Source organism: Anopheles moucheti, chromosome 2 (genome assembly GCF_943734755.1).
Source record: "Anopheles moucheti chromosome 2, idAnoMoucSN_F20_07, whole genome shotgun sequence".
Classification (NCBI taxonomy): Eukaryota; Metazoa; Arthropoda; class Insecta; order Diptera; family Culicidae; genus Anopheles; species Anopheles moucheti.
Window position 1 is genome coordinate 85,882,450 of NC_069140.1, and position 16,827 is coordinate 85,899,276.

Here is a 16,827-nt window from a genome sequence, read left to right on the forward strand (position 1 = left end):
GTAATTCTAAAAACGAGCCGTGGACACTGGGAAAAATCTAAAAAATACTGCAAGATAGCCCAAAATTAGCTAATTTCTGTATGTTGTTTATACTTTTAATTTTATGTAAAATGTTTAACTACTTTAGGCGCATTTCAAGCGTCTCTATGCTCTAAAACTAATCATAACATAATTATTGTATCTGGGTGGTTTATATTTATACTACGTACTGTATTAGCTGTATAGCAATGGTAGAAATGAGTTAACAAACGGATATTTGCATATGTTATTATCATTTATCATTAAGCCTAATGTTATAGCTCTAATAAATCTTTGCAATACATACACGAACTCAGTATAATTAGTACGCCTGAATGTTTGCAATCACTTGTACATACAGGTGGTGAGCACCTTTTAACTATAAAATTATTGTTTTAACAGTGATCAATCGAAGAATAAGACAAATTGGCCTGAATTGGCTTATCTACACCACTCCATAATGCATGTCGCATAATTCTTCCCACGGTACGGCAAAAGTCGCAAGTTATCTGCACGCCCGACTCAATATATCTTCACGTGTCATCTTAAAACACCACAGACAGTGGCTCACATGCACTGCACCAGGCAAGCGGGCGAAATAATAAAATATTTCGTCCATAAAATAAATCTGTCAGAAATTGTCACCCATCAATTCATCAATCGAATCAACGTCAATTGGCAGGTTCGTGATTTGCAGTAGTGCGCCAACGGGCACGGTAGCACGTGCTACCAGCGAATCGTGACTGTATGCGAAAATCGTGAAGGATATGAGGGCTTGAGGACCTTCCGACGCCACGGTACCCAGCAGGGCTAGAGTGAACTATTCCGAGCGTTGCTCATGTGAAAAAAAGGAAAATGGTCACGATCACAAAGCGCTTCGTGCGATAAGACAGTCGCCGTTTCCGGAAATGTCCTAGCGTTGCGGTGACACTAGGCCCAGTGGAGTGTTGCTAATCCCTCTAGCAGCAGCAGCAGCAGCAGCAGCAACGATGAGCCTTCTGCCTGTTCCTATCAAAGTCCGCTCCGCTAAAGGCGCTGCGAGTTGCATATCGTCGGTTGAGTGAGCAGCTTAATGTTATTATCTGCCGCTGCCGAAAGTGGGATGTTGATTGCCCATGGTGGAACACAGCTCGGCTTGCGGTGTAGATAATGCAATAATGCGCCTCAGCAGACACTGAGAGCGAATGTGTGTGTGAGTGTGTGTGTGTGAGGGATGAAACGAGGGGGACAAATTTTCCTTATGAGCTTTTCTTTATTTCCGAGACCATCAGATTATGGCTCGATTTGTCATTGGCTCACGGTGGTACCGTCGTGCGGCAAGCATCCCGGCTGCGGGGTGGATCATTTACCATGGTTTTTCACCGCACGGACGGCCACCTACCCACCTAACCGCTCACTTTAACAACCCAAATCGGATCAATGTTTGGCAGGGCTAAGTGAGCATCTTAAGCACCGGAGGACTACCGAAAGCGTGCCATTCCGGGAGACATTAACTGCTGTGCCGGTGGAATGTTCGTCCGGGGAGCTGAGTTACTATCGCGCTCGGTGCGTTACATCCCACTAGCGTGCGGCTCACACGCGGCCACTGACACGGTGCTGGCAAGGTGGCTCCTAATAGTCGACATCTTCCAACGGTGGCACGTGAGGATTTTCCACATCGAAGGTTATTTGCCTATCCCGAGGAAAGGGAGGAATCCACCAACAGTTGTCGAACGCTACTGGGGGTGGTGCTCTTGTAGCCATGCGGCACACCGATGTTCTTCCCATTTGTTCACACGACCCAAAAACTGGACCACCTTTATACCAAGGTCACGGGAGCCTTTTCGGACGGCGAGGTTTCTTTGTTGCAGCAAATTGCTACGTGCCGGGCGCGAGAATGACTGTTCAGTTTATTTTCCTTGCCATCCAACCAACGGTTTTCCGGGCACACAATAAAGGAACCAGTAACTGAAAACTGATGAATAATAACGAAACAATGAAAGAGCTTAAAGGTTAATGACGTGATTTATATCATATTTTAGATATATTTTTTAGAAAGTCTTCTGTTGAAATCCAAAATCTTTAATACTTCTGAGTTGATTGTCCATAATTGTCCATCATTGGACATAAACTTAGCTACACTGAATAATTGTCCCATGGCTTGTAGCATATTTACTTTCGCAACTAAATAACCACCAATTCCAGCACATCCCAAACACGATTAACACCCGCTTTCCTTCCGTATCTTGCCACGGGACTCAACACTCATCCCGTAAACAAATGGCTACGCTTTCATAACCAAATTTCTCCCTCGGGAAAGGTTCGGCTTGTCGATGGCGTTCATGCGATAACGATGATGGACGTAAAGTAGGCTAGAATCTGTTCGTCGAATGTCTCGCGGGCGTATCGGTATGGGTGGACCGAGTCCTCGTAATGAGTCCTCTCCGTCCCACAACGGGTCCCGAGGATAATGTCAATAAACCTTTCGGATTGATTTTGATTGTAGCATCGCCGCATCACCACTGAAGGGTTTATTAATTTATCCCCTAATATGATGAATGGCTCGGTTACATGAGTTAAGGAGAGGAGGAAGAGTGGACGAAAGGCGAATTCCCCACGGGGACGGTCGTATTGCTGGCAATCGTCTTTTTTTTCTGTTCCTGCATTACATTTCCGTGAGAGGTCATTGGAAATGGTGACTAAATTTCCCCCTTCTGACCGGAACAAGTGTACTCTCGCTGGGTTATGTTTGTGCCAGAGATTAGTGAAAATGTTCCGCAACAACCAGGCAAACCGGTGACAACAGCATGAAGAAAGGAAGACACTCGGCAGTGCCTTTGTTCATGGTTTTGTTTATCCAGCCCCCGTAATGAAGCGCATAATTCAAGCGAGGATCAACATTATGAAAGCGATAGCGAGCAGGATGTGAGCGTGGTATCGGTTATCACGGGGGACAGCAGTGCGCGATACGATACTTTGCGTGCTTTCTTACCATTCGGAAAGGAGCGGAGAAAAACGCGACAGCGGAAGTTACGCGAAAGTACCGCAGTAATTTACTTACTATCAAACCATGCAGGCAGCATAAACTTTAATCCTTTAAAATTACACCGGAGCGGATGCGGATTAGGAAGGAACAAATTAAATTGCAGCTGGTCGTGTGGCAGTAAAGGAAGATAGTAAGAACAGCGGTATGGAATGCTTTCATGTCCCATTCCCGTCCCTTTATCCCGGTACAACACTCTACGAAAGAAGCAAAATTTCGAGCACAAAAAAAACCCTCCCCGTCGTTAGTCACTTATACGTGACATAATCTTTAGTTATAAATGAGCAGCGGAAGCTCTAACTGCTGCTAAATGGTAATAATGCCATCACGACGGCAACGACGCTGGTAACGCTTGGCTATTGCGCACCGTTCCGAGGGGTTTTTCCCCGGCTTGACCTTTGACTGCACGGATCCCGGACCCGGCGCTTAATCCACCGTGGGCAGATCTTACGAGCGTATGTCGTGCTAATTAATGATCATTTAATTTCTGCGGAACAAAACGGTGGTATCAGGAGCGAAACATACCGATGCTGCCCGGTGGCTGGCCATTCTTCGGAAGTTCGCTCAATTGCTGCTGAGCGGAAAGAAGCCGGTGTCTACTCTCCGTACACCCATGGATGACGGTGGACGTTGTGCGTAATTCGATGAAGAAAAGATTTTTATGATCACGATAGATGCAACGGTTAATTAGTGTTTCCTTCTTTAATATGCTGAAAGACAGCAATGATGGCAATTAAGTAGTTAAGAACGAAGGAAGTAGGTGTCATCTTGGAGTTTCTGTTTTACATATGCGCAGTGTGTCACTTACGCCTGCAGGTATGCAATCTTCCTTACTAATGATTCTTTCCTTCAACTTCCCGTTTCAACGATGAACATTCTCAGTTTAAGAATATTTTCCGTTGAAGTGAATGCTAATTCTTCGATAGTTAAATCACAACCATGATTGCGAGCATTATCGATATTGATATTTACGTGAATTGTTGTGCAAGATTGTTATTTTTCCAATAAAAACCATAAATCATGTTAGAATCATGACTGTTGGCACATCAACAGCAATATTTGTGAAGATAAATTAATGCTAGTTCTCCAAAAATAAAATTAACACTTAAATAAAATGTCACGTCCTCACAAGACAGTACCGATGAAAGAGTTTTTGCATACTTTCAGGAGCATTAAACCTAGACGAAGTTATTAAAGGTATATCTCGAGATACATTAATCTTGTTTTATGGTGTTTAAAAATTCTGCATCCTTGGAATCTGGGAGCCATTTATATTGCTTCTTCTTCTTCTTTTCTTCTTGGGGTTACGACCTACTAGGTCATGCCTACCATTGCTGGATTAAAAGACTTTGCTTTAACAGGGAGTTCGGATAGTAAGCTCTTGGTTCAGGAGATTCGTCCAAAAGAGCTACTGGATCGGTCCTACCTTGTGTAGCAATAAGCAATATTTTTTGTAGTATACATTCCTATATACATAGTACATTCATAGTATACTAGACCGTTAGTTAGAGGAATTTAGTTCAACAAGCGTTTGGGATCAAATCTTTCAATTCCAATGACACATGCTAATAACGAAACAATCAAGTTTATGAAAATGATTAATGAAAGATGCAATTTAGGGAACCACAACAAAACGATGCTATGTTATTGTACCAGAAATCGTGTATCTCGTAGACCGCTTGAATGCCTTTTGGTTGCATGCCTTCTTTTACTTAATGTCACGCGCAAACTAAGAAGCAATTTTTATTTCCTTCGCCAGGCTTGTTATCCTTTAGAACGCATTGCAGAAAAGGTTGTCCACAGAAGAATAAAACAAAGTTAGACTTTTATATTCTTTGCAAAACCACCAAAGCAAAATTGTATGAAACTATATCCGAACCTAACACGCACAAGAAGGCTAACAAATTAAACTTTGCTCCATCGTTTTGACGAGTCATGAAGGCGAAAGAATTATTTTTCCCCTTGCCTGCAGTAGATTTTTCATTCTTTTCCACAAAATCCACCGTGGCTTAGAATTCTCCAGCCCGAAACCAGTGCATTCCGGAGCCGTGCAAAAGAATAAAAAAATACAGCACGATGCACGAAACAATCGGCGTTTTACCTGTAGGTGGGCGAAAGTGGGATTTCTTCGGTGCAGAAACAAGGCCAAAGCATTACACAAAAAAAAAGAATCCCCTGCGCGAAAAATAATAACTGCAAAGAAATGAACTTTCCCCCGGTGCAGGGGAGTGCTCGATGGAGAAAGCTTGCTACCGTATTGGGTGGATTTTCATAAAACTTGCTACAGTTGACTTCCGTTTCGCGCGCAGACACGAAGATCACGAAACCGGCTGCTTTAGCTACGAAAGTATGCAAGGAAAGCGTTTTTTTTCTCCAACCTTGGAAAATGTGCTGAAGTTGTTTGATCCTCGATTTTGCAAAAACCCCAACCGGTCACCGGGGTACGTGACGTTTTGATTCGGTACGGTGGGTACATCGGGTGCAGTGTGCAGAGAATTTAGCATAAACTTTCGGGCGTAGAATATTGAATTTATTAAATTAACGGCAGCGTTACTTTCGTGCGCTTTTCCACCGTTCTCTTTCTTTCTTTGTGTGTGCGCAGCACTTACTTCGCAGCAAACGGTGGAGTTTTGCTGGGACGTCTTCCGATTTTTCCCGGATCATTCCATTCGCATCCTTTTGTTTCAAAGCCTTGGTCCGCTGTGTTCCCGTGGCCGGTCCCTGCACAGGTGCCTCATTGTAAGGGGCCAACGTGCACCGAAGGGCAGCGCGTGATCCTTCTCTCGGATTTTGCTCACGTCGTCACAGCCACTTTCCCGGTCGGTTACGGATGATTGTGCTTCGGCTTTTAAGCGATTGAAAATTTGCACCCGGAGAAAAAGTTTTTCGGGAGGAGCAAAACCTCCCCCCCCCCCAGGTTCCGGTTGGCCTGCGGGTGCGATGGTGAAAAATTAACCGAAAGTTGTGCAGGTGTGCTTTTGGGAAGCGAAACGAACGTTGCGTTTGGAAAGCGTAGTAGACACTTTGAAGTTTGTGTGACGTGAATAGCCGGCATGCGAACGTGTACGCGGGCGCCGGTGTTTTTGCGGGTGATAGTTGTGGAATGGCTTCTTGTAGCATTGCGGTGGAAGGATTTGATACAGTGAAGTGTGACATACGGGTAAATTGGATGTAGTTACCGGTCGTTTGCGCGTGCGGAATGCAAATCAGCCATTCTGGGTGTTCCATCCGGTGACCAACATCTTTCCTGCCACAACAACCGCAACTGCACGTGGACCAGAGCTGACCATAAACGGAAACTGCCAATGTATGTGTGCGAATGCGAGTTTTCCTTGCGCTAGAGTTACTGCTGAATTGAAGAATGTTGAGTTGGTTTCAATTGTAGATCCGCTTCTTTAAAACATGAAATATGGAATTCATTTTCTACCAGTTGACGGTTTGGTTGACAAATTCAATGATGATTTGTAACATTTATGAATTATTTGAACGATTGACGTGATAACCATATTTACTAGCTTCCAAATAATAAAAAATCCTAAACGCCTAAAGGTAGGCAATTATTTATCACAATTTATTTTTTTAAGGACAATGTTGTAATATTGGGTAAGAAATATGAACAGAGCTAACTTCATCTTACTTTCTCTACACCGACAGTCTAAAAAGACTTTTAATAATCTTATCTATTGAAACTTCACAATTTCAATTGTTAAGTAATTAATAATATTCAAAATAATATATTCAAATAGGATTCTACTTTCACTTCAGGTGTATTTCTATCTTCTTTAATTTGCATTTAGCAAAAGTAGGGTAGCCCATCCTGTGCACGCCTAAAGTTAGGCAAATTGATGTATGATGGTGTACTTTCAACACTCAAATGTCTATACGTTGCTCAATATTTTAACATACTGTAAAATTATTAGACGTTTTTAAGACCGTTTTGGTGGGTTTTGACATGCTGTTAGATTTTTTTATGCCACTCAAACTCAAGTGCCGTCGTCTGCTAAGGCATTACCTTAAGCATTTTACGATATCAGTCGCGAGTGGCATTATACTGAAACTATCCATTTGGAACACTACACACACTAAAATGCAAAGCGGCGAATCGTAAAAAATAATGTACTGAAAAAGGAATAAATATACATCGTTGAAGCCAGGGATGAATCTAGCTTGAAATCCAAAATACATACGAAAGCATATGTCAAACAACTGTCATGGGATCTAATATTAAAGTTTAGTTGAATCTTTTATGGAGCCAGTAAGATTTTCGGGTGCTATGGCAGATCGGAACACCGGAATGATATCCACACAATTTTGCTAGAGAGATCCTTTTAATCCACCTGCAACATGATAAAAACGACAGAATAGTGTCGATTTCAGAGGAAGACTTTTATGACTTTTTTAAATATGAAAAACTTGTGTTAATTTTATTATGAAACAATATTTTTTGGTAGTGATATAGTAAAGTGATTATTTGGCTGCAGATGGAGGGTAAAATATGCGAACAATTTGCAGTGCTTAAGCCTATAAAGGCCACAGATCATGCATTTAAAACTTGTTAACAATTGTATACCTTTGCTGGTTAAATATAGATTGCTCCTTGTGTTTACGATTATAATCCCTGATTCTTTCCTGACATTTTCTTATCTAGCGTTTGATATCGATTATTTACCATACTTTGTATTCTTTTCATTCCGTTTCAGCATGCAACCGTACCCTGCACGGTGAGGCCGGAAGAACGTACGAGCTACAAATACAGAACCCCCACGGTGTGTATCCGTTCGTGTGCCACCTAAACTTTACGGCCACCGGCGGCCTCTACGGTGACATTGTTCAGGTAAGCACCGAGCCCGGCCATACTGTCGAACCGACATGCTGCGAGCAGTGAGCGCTCATGCATTCGCGCTTTGCCCTACCATTCATCAAACCCTGTACCCCTCGTCGCACACGCGGAACACGAACAAATGGTCACAGTGAATCGTCGAAGATTGCCAACGGCGCATCGTCTTCATAAATTAAATTTTCAACAACCATAATGATAATCAAAAAGTGGCCCGCTTCTTGTTGCTTTTACCGCACTAATGGACGGTCATAAATTCTTTTTTTTCTTCTTTTCTGCCGCTTCTCGCTGGGGAAGAAATATCCGCCAGCTCCGTAAACTAGCCTCGTACCGTACGGTGGCGATTGGCAGTCCCATCCCCCCGAATGGTTGGGAATGGGACTGGATGGTACTTTCTCATTTTTCTACATCATGCTTTTCCATTTCGTTGTACGGGGGAGAAAACTATGGCAAACGTCAAATCGCATGTTCGACGGGCATTTTGCTTTTGCGTTCCCTGCATTTTTCTTTTTGGCTGCCCATGTTCTCGAGCAGTGTTCTCGAAAAGGGAGATAAACTTGCCACATTGTTCGGCCTCCCGCCGCTCGGTTCATTCACACGCCGGTAGGGACGAAGCGCCGAAATCAATAACCAAATTGAAAGTGAAAAATGTGTTCTCTTCCACTGTTGTTGCGTTGGCCCGAGGGTTGCCGGCAAGAGAGAGAGTGAATTTTCATGTTCATCGCTAATTGATAAATAGGGAAACGGAATCTATGCACATCGGCCTGTCTGCCGCTGAGATGGCATGCCGAGTGCGTGTGTGGTTTGCGGGTGAAAGAAATATCGTCTTCAAAACCGTTTCCTTGTACAACGCAGGCAAAGGACTTTCGATGGCCTAAGCAAAACTTCTCGCTGTGTTGCTCGATCACCAGTCAATGGATTATTTGCGAAAAGTTTTATCGAAGCCATAGCTGCCGTTGTGGTAACCATCAATTTAATTACCGAGAACGCTACGAGGAAAAGAGGAAAAACCAAAACACCCCCACCATCAAACGTCTGGCAGATGTACTTTCCTTGTACTTGTCAATCATTGTTACTGGTCACAGATTTTCAGGTGCGTGTACCGAGCTTTTTCTGTGGCAACAAGAAAAAAAAAACAAACAAACATTGCACTATTTTGAAAGCAAGTAAAATTTGCTTATTCTTCCACAGGACCGAAACCTAATGCCACTAAATTAGATCAACAAATCCATTTTTCGCACGAGCCCCGTTTATTTACATTTAATTCAATTTGTTTCCAATTTTTGTTGACTTTTTCATTTGCGCTGACTTATGCTAATAGGGCAGGAGCAAGTTTTCCCGTACAGGGCCAACGGTGAAATAGACTTTCACGACTCGAATGTTCCACCTGCATCGAATGATATCCTCCGCCCTGATCGACGAATCAGGTCCTCAGTTTCGTGAGGCTCTCCTTATCCCTTGAACTGCTGTTAGCTTCAAAGCGCTCAAATTATTTAATTTATTCCGCTAGCCAAACAGAAAAGTTTGTTTCACACTTTGATGAAGCCGATGCCGGGCTCGCTGGAGAACAAATCGGGTCTGTTAATGGAATCGCCGGTAGCGCTCGTGATCTAATGGATAGCGACCGTACGTCTGGTGGCGATTTGTTTGTGTTGCATCAAAGTCCGTTGCCCAATGTTTCATGTAATCATCGTTCGATTTGCTATTCCTGGCTGTGGCACAAATCGGGCTGTCTGGCAATCGGGCGATATTGTTGAGCCATTGGAAAAGCTGGACTGGACTCGCAGCGTAGGGGCAGAGCTTGTTTATTTCCATTGAAACTTTTGGCTCCGATCAAGAAACAGCCAATCATCTAATTGAAAACGCGTAGATAACTTCACATCATGAGTAAACGATGATATCTCAAAGACGTTACACGGTCAGATACGTTTGATTTACTAAATGGAAAGTGGAGTTTCCTTTCCCGGCACAGTGGCTTTGCTTTAAATAATTGAAATGCTGAAAATGAAATGCAGCTTGCATACTTTTGGGAGCAAAATAGTAACGATGGTGGTAATGGTTGTTATGCTGTAATAACGCTATTAACTAACGCTAACAGAAATTTAACTTACCTGGTTTTAACTTGTGGTTTCTTACCTCCATATTGCAGGTTTACATTAACTTTCAATTCGCTCATTTTAGTATTGCTTTAGTAATAATTTATTTCTTAAATAAATAAGTAGTTTTCAACAAAAGAAAGAGTTTTCTTCCCGACCGAACACTTACCGGAACATGTTTTAATAAAAGAATACAAAACTGGAGCGGAAAATCCTTAGAAGAAAAAGAAAAGAAATGAGCTACACTATCGTGGCTTAAAATAGAAGACAACAAAAAAAAACCCCTCCAGCCTAAGATTTAGCGAAGGCTTCGATAAAATGGAAAGCTTAAGTGCAGTAAAATGAAAGTTTTTTAATCACGGCTGTCTGGCCGTACTTGGTGCCTGAATGTCCCATCGAAGGGATTAGTCGGAAGCATTAAAAGCACCCCAGCACTGCTACACCCACGCAGTGTGTGGATGGTTGTTCGGAAACGGTTTCGAACAGAGTGAACAGCATGGTCTAATGTAACGCATAAAACAAGAAGCGCAACAAGGCTGCGTTAAAGTTTATCCTATTTAAAGATAAAAAGTAGCCAAAGTGATGTAATTTTTAAATCAAATGTGAAGCAAAATGTTGGAAGGTATTGTCCATGAAAGAAGCGTAGAATAAAGAACATTCCTTTAAATAGAATGAAGAAAATAAAAACAAATAAAAAAAAACATCGGTTGGCCGTCAAAGAGTATTAGCCGAACCTTTCCATTTAAAGCTTCACCGCCTAGAAGAAAGGGTCTTTAATCTTATTGATACAGATTTATTGCCTTCCAGACATGGGATAGTAGAAGAATTTGTCCCAAAGATGTTCCTTTTCTTGAAGGTAAAGTTTGGGAAGAGTGTATTTAAAACATCGTAGACAATGTGTTTCTGGGGTTACTATATCACAAGCGACTTAAAAGGTTTCCTACAGGTTTTTCACACCGTCGCCATTTGGACAGAATTTATTTTGAATGTGAAAATTAATTTTCCCGCATATTTTCCTTGAGGATGACATATTGTAAATTTATCTAATCGCGTCTCCAATTTGTTCTACCATTGCAGCTAAATCTTGCCAAGTTTAGCATCGGAAAGTATGTGGAAAATTTCCACGACCTCAAACAGCACGGTGAGTGTATGGAAGGGTTCATGACCATCAGCGAACAGGGTCTGCCAAATCTCGACGGAAGGTGGTGTGGGACGGCATCCGGCTATACGATATACTACAGCGAGACGAGATCGGTCAACGTTACGCTGCGTCTGGACAAACTTCCCCAGGCCAGCAGTGGTATGTCGAACGGGTTCGAGTTTCGTCTAATCTACAAGTTTTTGCGTCACAGCGATGCAAAGTTAAGGTATGAGCAATGAAATTTATATTTTATTTCGCATATTAACTCACAAAATGTGGTTTTACAATTGATTGCATACATGTAGGTGCTCAAATCACGTTAGGGTCAAGTGATTGATTAGTTTAATTAATGTCTCGTAATATCTGTACAAACCCGTTCAAGTTGATATTGTGAATTTAATTATAATTTAACTGTTAAGAAAATTATTAAAAAATCAAACTGTAACTGTTAGTTTGTTATACAAACGTAAATTTAATTCTAGCGCCTAAATCTATGCATGCATTAAAGTTTTACGCCTAAATGTATGCAATGCACATCGAATTGAGGTTTGGGCCATTTTTGAGTGTGTTAAACAGGAAATAGGTTATCATTTTAATTTTTTTAAATAAAATACAGCTGAAGCGATAATTATAAATCAACATTCCGAACACAATTTGCTACAATTACACATTCTTTAGCTTAAAATCGTTTTTTTTGGGATTCGTTCAATCTAATTGTAAATTTCTATCGTCCATATTGGTGAATGTGTTTGTGGATTCCTTGCGTTTTGCAGCTAGATTCGTCCAATACAGACCAAAACCAAAACACAAAACAAACAGCAAACAACCGTATCATGTGGCGTGCGGAAGAGAAAATTGAAAATTCCATTAAGTAATAAACTATAAAAGTTGGTTTTACGATCTTGCCCTCGCATGAGTTGTTGCGAGCTGGTTCGGCTAGAACGATAAAAGCTCAAAAATATAAATAAAAGGAAGAAAGAAAGCCGCTCCCCGTTGTCCCGCGTCGCAGCAGCAGGGCAGAAAATAAAAAGATGTTAACGCATTCGCACAGCGAAGCGGTGGAGAAAAAGTAATCGCTAGGCTGGGAGTTATACATCGGCACCCAATGTTGTTGGCATTAAATCTAGGTTATTGCATTTTATACACACGTTGTGTGTTTGTCCTTTTTCATTCGCTTTCCCTGCCACTTTGCTGACTTTCCACCATTGCATAACGCACGGGGGACGGGCGTGGGTTGGTGGGAAATCGGTAAATCGTTTACTGGAATACAATGCGCCCAACGAATGGGACCGTATCCATTGCGATCGGTTCGGTTCAGGACACTCCCGCACCCTTTTGCGTCTTGGGACAGGTGGAAGTAAATATAAACGGAATGCTTGTATTTATTGGCAGAGAATAATATGTTGAGTTAATCCTACATTTTTTTTCCTATCCCGGACTACTGCGACCGGGCAGGGTTCCACGATACAGTGTGGCCTGTTTTTTCTGTGTGCTCACCAGAATTTCTCTATCTGTTGGTCTCTTCCAGGAACGACAACCGGATATGGAACGGAGATCTCGTACCCGGCAGCTACTGCAATCGCAACTTTTATGACTGTGACAAAAGGTAAGTTCCGGACCGCGGGATTGGTACGTGTATGGAACGGGTTATGTGCATTCCCACGGGATACGGCAACTCGATAGTCCGTACCGGTCCACTAGCCGAAGGTGTGATGAAGCGACGACCCACCACGACTCATCTAATCCCGTATTTAGAGGGTCGAGATTGGAGCACAAAACCTTTCGCAAACGCAACGCCGTATGTGAGAACCGACCGTGCTGGGCCACCGGGTACCGGGTGGATTATAAATTAGCCAATCTAACGCTACGCGCTGTTCGATGCCATCCCTGTTCCCAGTCTCGAAATGCCGGTACTAAAGCGACACACCATCCGTACGGTTTTATTTACAGGACCTGCCGAATACGATCGCCCAACTATCCCGGCATTTATCCGCGCAATTTAACATGTAAATATTATATTAATCATCGGGCGCCCCCCAGCGGCCTGCACGCGATGATCGTCCTACGGCAACCGGACGGGCATAAATTAAACATGAAGGAGCAGGCGACACACCACGAGGCGAACAACCGGATTTTAAGGTAATTCATTATTGATGACCACGTGTCCACCGCGCGAGGGCGCGCGGCGCGGATTTTGGTGCGTGAAAATTTTGGGCCAGATACTTCCGGTGGCATGTATCGGAGATTTCTAAACAGCAGGGAAGGATTCTTTTTTTTTGGTAGCATGTGTTTTTGTTTTATTTAAAGGACGCACATTGAACGGGTGTTTGGGTTTGTCCGTTCGCCAAAGCTTAGGCGAATACTGATGCGTTCGTTTGTGCATTCCGAGTGGGTGATTTTGGTGAAATATTGCGTGAGCGCCTGAGCGAGCTATCTTCTGGCGAGTACCGTGGAATGGAGATTCCCCCTACCGTCTCCAGTGGTCATCGATGCTTTTGGTGATGAATGACAGCTTTTAGTGATAAACATGCTGTACGGGCTGGAAAAGAGGATTGCAAACCCGTACTTAGTCGCACAAAAAGGAGTATTTAATGATTGGAAGCTTGTCGTTTGATTCATTGTTCCAGAATGACGGCATTTGCAATATTTTAAATTGTTTTTCATATAAAACAAAAATTAATTAAAAAACATTACCATCTACGAAGTTGCAGAGAATAGATAATGCGTTTTATGATATGATTTTTACATTTTAATCTTTATTATTAAAATTATTTCATTGAATCGTAAACTGCCATTGAAACGATTTACGATAATTATTTTTTTAGTGAGACGTAAAATTCTTACGTTCTTAATACAACACCCTGATTGAAGTTTAACTATTTTTGTATTAGTACTACAACCTTTTTAGTGGTATGGTTTATCATGTCATGAAATGACCAGGATTTTTAGTCTGGCTTTCATTTTTCGAAATATCAAAATGAAAGTTTGAAAATTTTAGAAAATAACAGAGACATAGCGCTCTTATGAAAATATGATGAAAACTATATGGAAAAAAATTATATGTGTTCGATATGTTCAACTACTTGAATTGAACATTTTTTATTATATTTAAAGTAATTATTCAAATTTAAATTATCAAATTATTGTTATTAATTTTTTAGTTAATATTTCGAGGAGTTGTTAGTTCTTACTAATGCTGTTAACAATGAACTACTTTCCTGTGTTCCAGCAGTTTATGTTTTTTTGAAATAATACGGTTACTAAATTGTCTTCGAACTTACGATCTTTTTTTGCAAATTTTTAAACATTTTCGTAAGTACTTTAACTTTTCTCTTTGTTGATTAATCTGTGAAAAATTTGTTGTAAACCTCTTATATCAATGGGATCTAGTCAATTTTATTGTATATTATTTATAACTTTACTTTTACTCCTTCTCTTTCTTCATTGGTGTCAAGAGGTTAAGGCCTGTCAATTCTTGCTTTCTTTGACTTTATTTACCCACCTTTGGATAATCAATCTTGTGTGCGGAGGATTGGTCCGAATGGGATTTTGGACCGGTCTTGCCGTGTGAAGACTGGTGTTGCTTCTATAGACCCAACCAAGCTACTACGTTTGCACAAGCCCATATTTTTTTTTCATTGGTTTAGAATATAAAAATAATTTAGTATAAACAAAACGACCAGAGAAATTTAACGAAGAATTGCTTTAAAATAGTTCTAGTCCGATTAAAAACTGTAATCACATCGTGTTCCCGCGTGGTACAGAAACTTGTACAAGCTCAGACGGTTTTATTATGTTTTGTTGCTGTAAAAGGAGCGCCTGCAAATGAGGTTGCATTATTTACATGCAACATCAAAGTAACTGATAAAGTGGAACCAGAAAAAAAAATGGATACAACATTTGCATGTACATACACACACACCCATTTTCACCTCGTCGCTTAATCTTGCTGCATAATGTTTCCAGCTATTTAATTCCGTGTTTGTAATAAACCACAATTAAACGATGTAACGTTTCGCCTTTACACTCTTTTTTTGCTGTTGTTGCATTGTTTCGTTTGTTCGCTGCCCGAAGTGGGTTCGAACGGGTGTGAAAGAGGTGTGTTTGGAAAAAAACATATAATACATCACAACACTGACCGGAGAACAGGGGTTTATCCGTCACCGCGGATCATCGTCGTCCTTCTTGGTTAATCACGCAACCATGTTCCGTCGGAATGTGGAACTCATGGTCAGATTGGTTGATAAACTGAGCGTTTTATTTGGGTTGGATTAAAGAACAAAAAAGTTGGATTGCAAAAAAAACAATGTCTGGTTGATGTTCTTTGCTTTATTAACTTTTTTTTTGTCGGACAGTCCATAGTGAATTTAACTCATATTGTTACAAAACGACTGTGTAATATTGAAACCGTACTTTAAACCAACTATTCCCAAATGACAGAGAGAAGACAGAGAGAGTAGTGCTTAAACGAGGTAGTGGTAGCCACGTAATCCTTACCTGAAATATGAGCAAAATAAATCCGATCACAGCTGGCAGTCACTGTGCCAATCTGCGTCACAGCGCGTCACCGGGTTGTAGGGTTGTTAATGAAAATTGATTGCTTGCCTCGATGGGAATGACTCGCTCGCACTCGGAATGAAACCCACGCATCCGAAGGTGCGGTCGGACCAAACGCTGGTCCTGCTTCCATCCTCTCCATCAGATCGTCAAACCAGAATCGAAACACGGCAGCAATGGAAATGTTTAATTTTCTACTTTGCAACCGGTATATTATTGCAACTGTGGTGGTATTTTTCTTTTTTTATCCACCGGCTGGTAGTTTTGTTGCCAGCCCGTGTCAGGTACAATTTTCCTCTTGGCAAGCGCTTGTAAAGCCGTTAGTGTGTGCTTCAACCTCGATGACCCTGCGGTCGAGTCGTGTTGCGAGCCTGGGCAGCGAGCGTCGCAACATGCTTCAAACCACAAAACCAGCAATGTAATTAAATATGACCATTTTCGTGGAAAAACCGCGCCCTAGCTCTTTGATGAGCACCACCCGGGTGTCCGGTTGCTGGAATATGTAAAATGTAGCCGTGCATACATATTGCACTTTTGCAAGTTAACTTTTGCGTCACGGGTTTTGTTTTGTGGAAGGCAGGTTTCGCATGACTCATGACCAGAACCGACAGCTCTGGCTATTGACGATCACTTGAGAGTAGATAAAAACCGTATCGTGTTTCATTGCAGTGAAAAAGTAATGAGCTTTTCATATTTCATATAGATAAAAATAGTAATTCACAGCTAAAACCAGTGCGGATTGCATACTTTTAGGAGCTTAATTTAAAAAGCTAGATCTAGCAGCCAATGACAAAATTCCCTAACGATTTGCAATTGAAGTGGGATTTGTTCTTTTTTGCTGAATTTTTCTATTATACATTTCCTGGTTTGTTGAAGTTACAAAAAAGTTATAAAAACAGGTCAGAAAAAGATAAATAAAGCTTGTTACATTTACAGCATTTTTTAAATGAAAAACGGATGAAGCGGGTTGCATAAACGTAGGAGCATATTGCCTATAAAAGTGATAAAACGCCTAAAGGTATGCTAATTATTGTTTCTTCTTGCAAATAAAACTTTTCGCAATTTTCATTCGCAAGTCATAAGATGTATGACAAGTATTTGTTAAAAAATAATTTAAAAACTGCATTTCATTAGCATTTTTGATCATTTCTATTGC

At 41.4% G+C, this 16,827-nt stretch overlaps 1 protein-coding gene across 1 annotated transcript in view; it reads left to right on the forward strand.

Annotated features, from left to right (window-relative positions):
• The window catches only part of LOC128309403 (uncharacterized), a 45,007-nt gene that overhangs the window by 19,397 nt on the left and 8,783 nt on the right, over positions 1-16,827 (forward strand). The window contains exons 2-5 of the mRNA XM_053045777.1: positions 7,741-7,874; positions 11,051-11,340; positions 12,643-12,720; positions 13,065-13,253. Of these exons, the coding sequence (XP_052901737.1) occupies positions 7,741-7,874; positions 11,051-11,340; positions 12,643-12,720; positions 13,065-13,253 (691 nt within the window). The remainder of the gene's footprint in view (positions 1-7,740; positions 7,875-11,050; positions 11,341-12,642; positions 12,721-13,064; positions 13,254-16,827) is intronic.